The sequence below is a fragment of the Sinocyclocheilus anshuiensis genome, unplaced genomic scaffold (genome assembly GCF_001515605.1).
Source record: "Sinocyclocheilus anshuiensis isolate Anshui unplaced genomic scaffold, SAMN03320099.WGS_v1.1 scaffold747, whole genome shotgun sequence".
Classification (NCBI taxonomy): domain Eukaryota; kingdom Metazoa; phylum Chordata; class Actinopteri; order Cypriniformes; family Cyprinidae; genus Sinocyclocheilus; species Sinocyclocheilus anshuiensis.
Window position 1 is genome coordinate 451,521 of NW_015548225.1, and position 7,393 is coordinate 458,913.

At 36.7% G+C, this 7,393-nt stretch overlaps 1 protein-coding gene across 1 annotated transcript in view; it reads left to right on the forward strand.

Moving 5' to 3' along the window:
* The window catches only part of LOC107654349 (dickkopf-related protein 3-like), a 10,981-nt gene extending 4,279 nt beyond the window's left edge, over positions 1 to 6,702 (forward strand). Inside the window, exons 4-7 of the mRNA XM_016441391.1 lie at positions 950 to 1,041; positions 3,886 to 4,028; positions 4,136 to 4,292; positions 5,138 to 6,702. Of these exons, the coding sequence (XP_016296877.1) occupies positions 950 to 1,041; positions 3,886 to 4,028; positions 4,136 to 4,292; positions 5,138 to 5,207 (462 nt within the window). The 3' untranslated portion in view covers positions 5,208 to 6,702. The remainder of the gene's footprint in view (positions 1 to 949; positions 1,042 to 3,885; positions 4,029 to 4,135; positions 4,293 to 5,137) is intronic.
* The last annotated feature ends 691 nt before the right edge of the window (positions 6,703 to 7,393 follow it).

The window sequence follows — 7,393 nt, forward strand, 5'->3', positions numbered from 1 at the left end:
CCCTTAGCTGTTATAAATTCACTGTAAACCACGGCTTCTTGGGGCTTATTGCTTTAATAGACATAAAATCACATGAATGATGATTTGCTAGTCAGTTGCAGGTGGTATAAGAGGGAGGGACACTTGTTCTAGACAGCATTTGATTGAACAAAAATCTGTGTAGTGCAGGATGAGTCATAAATATTTTGGTCTATTTTTTCCAGATGATGTTTTTCCATTTTAAACATGTATATTTGCAAAAATAAACATTTAGGAGTGTACTAGCCTATAGACAACCAAACAGATATTGACTAAAATCACAATTGGTCATTATTCACTCACCCTTGTGTAATTTCGTGTCGTTTTTTTCTTCAGTGGAACATAATTTAAGATAATTTGAGATTTTTTTCTACGCAATGGAAGTCAATGGTAACTAGAAGGGTTTAGTTACCAACATTCTTCAAAATATCTTTTGTGTTCTGCAAAAGAAAGAAAGTCATACCGGTTTGGAATGACATGAGGGTGAGTAAATGACAGAATTTTCATTTTTGGATAAACTGTCGCTATGAGTCTGATTTATAATAATATAATTGCAGTGATTGCATTTAATAGGTTTAAATCACTCGTTTGATTCTTCTAAAGGTAATGGAAGGAATGACTTTTTCCCTGTTAAATATTTATGAACCATGATGAAAAGGGAGGGAAATGGAGCATTAAGGGATAAAAAGCTTTTTGTCCAACACTTCAGCATCAGCCTAAATGTGGGGATGTAGAAAAATACTGCACCTATCATATGACCACCTCATATCCTCCCAAAATCCTGTGAATGTTGTTTTAACTCTGTGAAGTACAGCTATGCTATTGATGTATTCCTCACATAGATGTGTGGGTTATGACTCTTATTTTAGTTCACATGTTGCTCGATCTGTTCCTTCTTGAAGGTTTTAAATGATTTCCTTCTGTCTCTCAGGAGTGTATCATTGATGAAGACTGTGAGAAGGGCAGCTACTGTCTCTACGAAACACAGAGCTCAAAGTGTCTGCCCTGCAAACACACTGATGCCGGTAAGCGGTTTCAAATTTCACAGACCAGGCACATTTGAAGTACACTTGGCCTCTGCTATTATCCAGTAAGAGATCATCAAGTTTGCTTATTACATGTTAGGTGTTCAGCCTAGTCCGTAGTTATTTTCATTTGCTCATTATTTTCTGTTTTCTCTGGGTCTCTGCACAAATATAATACGCAGTAATGTGGCTTTCCAATAACATGATGCAACTGAGCCTGCATTGTGACTGCATTGCAGTACGAGCGAACCTGGAATCTGATATGCCGAAGCGTTTCTCCTTTGGGTTTCACATCAAAGTGCACAGATTGCTAAATATGAGCAGCTTCTTCGGCCCAAGATAGGACATATTGAGTTCACCTCGCGGCACAGGAAGTAGGGTAGCCAACTAAGCAGAATACAGATGTGCATTACTCTTGCAGAATATTGTTGAAGCAGATTCTAACACCCAATCAAAACAAACTGTGTCTGCTTATTAGAGAGCCTTGCTAAGGCTTTGAACAAACATAAACATATGTATGGAACATTGTGCTAATAGTTTTCTAAGATTTTCTTTTAGCAGATAATAAAAGGGTGAAAAAAATACACTGGAGGTCTGCACTGACATGAAGCAATAAATAGTAATAAACATACAGCATGTCCTGAGGAGTCTGATTCTTGAACAAATGACTTACAAGCCAGTTCTTTTTAGTGAATCAGTAACATAAAGTCATTGACATAGTCACCACTGACAAGCTACTACTAAATATATTGTAGAAACGTAATATTCTGTAAAGCTGCTTTGCAACAATTTGTATCGTGACAAGCGCTATACAAATAAACTTGAATTTAATTGAATTAAAGCACAACCTGTAGAGTTTGATTCCCTGACTAATGAGTCTTATGAGCCAGTTCTTGTTTTAGTGAATCAGTAGCATAAAGCACAACCTGCAGAGTTTGATTTGCTGGAATCGCTAATGAATGATTATTTTGAGCCAGTTCTTTTTAGTGAATCAATAGCGTACAGAACAACCAGTAGTTTGATTCCCTAACAAATGACTGTTATGAGAAAGTACTTTTTACTAAATTAATAGCATACTGTGTAACCTGCATGGTTGATTTGCTAATGAATGACTCATTTGAGCTTTTTCTTTTTAGTGAATCAATAACATATAGTGCAATGTAAACAAGTGGAGTCCAATTCCTGAACAAATGACTCATGTGAGACAATACTTTTTAGTGAATCAATAGCATGCCGCACAACCAGTGGAATACTGTGTAACCTGCATGGTTTGATTTGCTAATGAATGACTCATTTGAGCTTTTTCTTTTTAGTGAATCAATAACATATAGTGCAACCAGTGGAGGAGTCTGATTCTCACACTAATAACTCTTATTAGCCATTTTTTAGCACACAATTGCAATGTAAACAAGTGGAGTCCAATTCCTGAACAAATGACTCATGTGAGACAATACTTTTTAGTGAATCAATAGCATGCCGCACAACCAGTGGAGTCTGAATCCTAAATTACTCTTATGAACCAGGGCCCGTATTCACAAAACATTTTATCTTACCACTAAGAGTTCTCCTAAATAGCAGTAAAAGAGTTTTCTCTTAAAACCAATTCACAAAGCTGTTGAGACAAACTTTTACTAAGGAATAGAGAGAAGTCTTAAGGTAAGAGTAAGGTTGACCTCGTTGCTATGGATGATGTCAGCATGCTTAGTAACTATGCACACAGTGATTGGCTGATAGGGGCAGGCTCTGTCAGAGATTTATACATAGGCACATATAATGACGCTAATGACGTTAACAAATCATTAGCTCATCCAACTGCCAATTTCTGCCCGAGTCCCGTCGGATTGCATCGGCTGTGGGGATGAAGATGACAACTCCCATGATTCCACACTCAGTCACGGCGTCATCAAACTATGCCTTTGTTTCTTTGTTTGACCCCTTTAATTGGCACATATAATGACGCTAATGACGTTAACAAATCATTAGCTCATCCAACTGCCAATTTCTGCCCGAGTCCCGTCGGATTGCATCGGCTGTGGGGATGAAGATGACAACTCCCATGATTCCACACTCAGTGATGGCGTCATCAAACTACGCCTTTGCCTCTTTGTTTATTTTGAATATGCGTCATCTAGCGGCGAAAATTACATATTGTGCCTTTAAGACTTCTCTCTATTCCTTAGTAAAAGTTTGTCTCAGCAGCTTTGTGAATAGGTTTTAAGATAAAACTCTTAGCTAAAAACTTTTACTGCTATTTAGGAGAACTCTTAGTGGTAAGATAAAATGTTTTGTGAATACAGGCCCAGGTCTCTGTGAGATAAAAGCCACAAAAAATGTATTGTGAATACAGGCCGATTCACATACTGAACCACAAGTTTGTATTTTTGTCCGTGTAAAGATCTTTTACAAGAATTATTTCACATTTCTGAGATGTTAAACCTGTTCTGTTGAAATCTTAATTGATCTCATTTATAACACAATGCTGAGAGCAGTAAATGCAACACTGTGCTTTTTCAGATATGAAAGAATCATTAAGTAATCTGAATCATTACATTCTTAACGATTCTTATTCTTACTCCGAACACTTGAGCAAAACCCTGGCACTAATGTTTGCACAGGCTAAGTCTGGTTACGTCTAGTCTTAAATATACTCTGTACTTTGATCATTTTTCGTAAAGAACCTGTGGGTTGATGAGTAATTCCTACAGTCAGTGTTCTTGAGATGCATTGCTGTGCATCAGTGTTATGAAAGAATAAATAGCTTGATTCAATGCAAGCATGAAATATGTATGCTGAAATATTTTAAGAGGTCTCAATCCATTGCATGTCCTGCATCTCCCCTCAAGACATGCATCAAAGATGAGGAATGCTGTGCGGGACAGCTGTGTGTGTGGGGTCAGTGTGCAAACAGCACAAAGGGAGAAGCAGGAACCATCTGTCAGTACCAGAGTGACTGTAAGGAGGAGTTCTGCTGTGCCTTCCATAAAGGTATGATTATCTTGCATCATATGAGCATGTTACATTGTCTGTTAAACATCTTGATCTGCACCTGCTGAATAGCGCATATAGTTTAACTACTCGTTTTCAATTTTCAGCCCTGCTGTCTCCAGTGTGCAGCTCTAAGCCAATAGAACGTGAGCGCTGCATCATTTCAGCCAATCACCTGATGGAGCTGCTGTCCTGGGATTTGAAGGGGGAGGGTCCTCAAGAGCACTGCCCATGTGCCGGTGATCTACAGTGCCAACATCTTGGGTAAGAAGCCATCATCTTCTGGCTGTTTTCACTTAACATGACATAAATATGTACATATTAATATTTATACACTACCAGTCAAAAGCTTGAAGTAAGATTTTTTTTAACCATTTATTTGATTTAAAACAGTAAAACAGTAATATTGTGAAATATTATTACTATTTGAAAGAACTGTTTTTTTTTTATTTTGATGTATTTTAAAATGTCATTTATTCTGGTGATGCACAGCTGAATTTTCAGCATCCTTACTCCAGTCTTCAGTGGCACATGATCCTTCAGAAATCATTCTAATATGCAGATATTTGCAGAAAACAACCCCAATGACAGTAAGTTCCTGGCCAAACTCTAGTTTTTAGTGATCAACTTCTTTTATGTGCACTATTTAAGAACGAAATTTTAAATAAAAGCAAGGTTGCATTAAACTGCTATAAAGTGAGAGTAAAGACATTTATAATCTTATAAAAGACACTATTTCAAATCAATGCTGTTCTTTTGAACTTTCTATTCATCATAGAATCCTGAAAAAAAATGTATCACAGTTTCCACAAACATATTAAGCAGCAAAGTTTTTCAACATAGATAATATAAGAAATGTTTCTTGAGCTGCAAATCATTGTATTAGAATGATTTCTGAAAGCCCTCATGTGACACTGAAGACAGGAGTGATGATGCTGAAAATTCAGCTTTGCATCACATGAATAAATCACATTTCAATTATATTTCATATTACTGTAATTTTTCCTGTATTTTTGATCAGCCTTGTTGATCATAAAAGACTGTTTTCTTGACTTCATGAAATAATATATGAAAGATTAAAATTAAATTGTGGTCACTCTCTTTATCAGACGAGGTGCACTGTGCCTAAAGAGTCTGAACTCCAGCGAGGAGGAGCTCACTGACACTCTCTACTCTTGAGATTGACTACATCGTCTAGTGAGACTCAAGCCTGTTTGACAGACAGATGAAGAGAAGCTGCTGAAACAGACATGAACGCTTCATCGTCACTCCAAAGCTTTATAGGAAACGCCTTCATTATAATCACCCAAACAGCTGTAAATGTGCAGAAGGCCTGAATCTAAAGACCGTTCACACTGACAGCGATTTTAAAGTATCAAGCTGCCTGGAAGCCATTAATTTCCAAAGAAAGTTGGCGATTTGAGAGGACACGAGTGATGGTTGGAGGCATCAAATGACACGACAAAACTTCATGCAACAGTCACATGCGAGATACTGTAGTTGAGTGAGTTACATTCCCTGCGACTTTGATTCATGCGCTTTTGCATAGGATGATGATTTGTTTAATTGGATTTGTGATCAGATTTTCAAAGCTACGGCCTGTAAGGGAGCCCAGCCAGTAATATTTGGGCATCCAGCAGATCAAATCATTGTCAGTGTGAACAGCCCTCAAGTGTTAAGCTCAACTGTGGCTTCTGAGCATTGGAAAGAAGCACTTATTATTAATGTACAGTATTAATGCTTTAAGAATACATCAGGCAGAAAAATGGAAAGAGGAAAACTCTGTTGAGAGCCTATCCCATCTTAGTTTAGTGTAGCAGCCAAAGTGACGCACCCATACAAGAAACCTCTTGTAATTTACCCAGGTAATGAACACAAACTTGCTCCAGAAAATAAAAGGTTGAAAAACATGTTTTTATATATTTTATATATAATATGAACCAAAGTTTTGAATTTTTCACCAGAAACCCCCTTTTTTTTTTTTGAGAGTTAAAAGGTGTAAAGGTGTGGTCACATTTACTGTTGTTTGCCAGATTTTTCACAGACGAAATCCAGTCAATTCAATAGGAATCTGTGCAAATTTCGCATGAGCGTGAAAGATTTCCCCATGCAGATTTCACAATGCGTTCAAGTTGGTCACGTGAATTTGCTGTATTGACCAATAAAAAAGCGGCTTGGTTTGAAAATGACTTCTGTGTGAGCTATGCTTCAACCATGGCTACACTATTAACAGCAGACATTTTTTTGCCCATAAAATTTTGCCTAAACATTGCTAATGTGACTTCACCTTAAAAGTGTGGGTTTAAAATTTAATGTCAGTTCGGAGAACTTTCGCAGACTAAATGCATCCATTTCAATAGGAATTCATCCATCCAATTGTGAATTTTGCACAAGGGCAAAGATTTCCCCTTGCAGATTGGGTTCAAGTTGGTCATGTGGATCTGCCCATTGCCCAACAGAAAGCCACTTAATTTGAAAGTGACTTCTTTTTGAGCTGTGATTTATATATTGCTATACTTGACAACAAGACAATGGACATTTTTTGCATGAAATGCCGTTAATGTGACCACACCTTAAGACTACGCAAACACCACCGGCACATGAGAAATTAGTACTATTTATGAATGAACCATTTCTGCAGCTTAAAGGGACAGTTCACCCAAAATTAAAATTATTTACTCACCCTCAAGTTGTTCTGAAGATTTTAGAATTTCTTCTGTTGAACACAAAAGAAGATATTCCGAAAAATGGTAGCTATTAACATCTAGAGTATTTTTTTTAATACTATGAACATCAATGGCTATCGTCAACTGTTTGGTAACCAGTGTTGGGGAAAGTTACTTTTAAAAGTAATGCATTACAATATTGCGTTACTCCATAAAAAAGTAACTAATTGTTACTTAGTTACTTTGTATGGAAAGTAATGCGTTACGTTACTTTTGCGTTACTTTTTAAATCTGGACAGGGCATGCTTGTTTGTTTTTAAAATAAAAAAGTTATATTTTTGGCAAATATAAAAGCCTTTTCACACCAAAAGTGAAATGAATAAGCCTCAGGCTGAAGGGAAAGTAAATTTACATCCGTACAGTAGAATGCAGAAGAAGAAATTTCAACACACTTCAGCAATAAAAAAAAGACACAAATGTTTGTCTAGAGTAATTTTTGCTTATTAGTACGGTCGAACTGGATCATCGAAGGTCAGAAGCAAAGACATTGGTTAATAGAATGGGATTAAATACATAAAGGATATTTGTGTTGTTTAACATTTAATTATTGCAGGTTTGCGTCATTCTGAGTTGCATTATTTTTATTCATTTTGAGGAATACTGAATCGGTGTTGTTTTTTTTTGAGTGAAATGAATTAA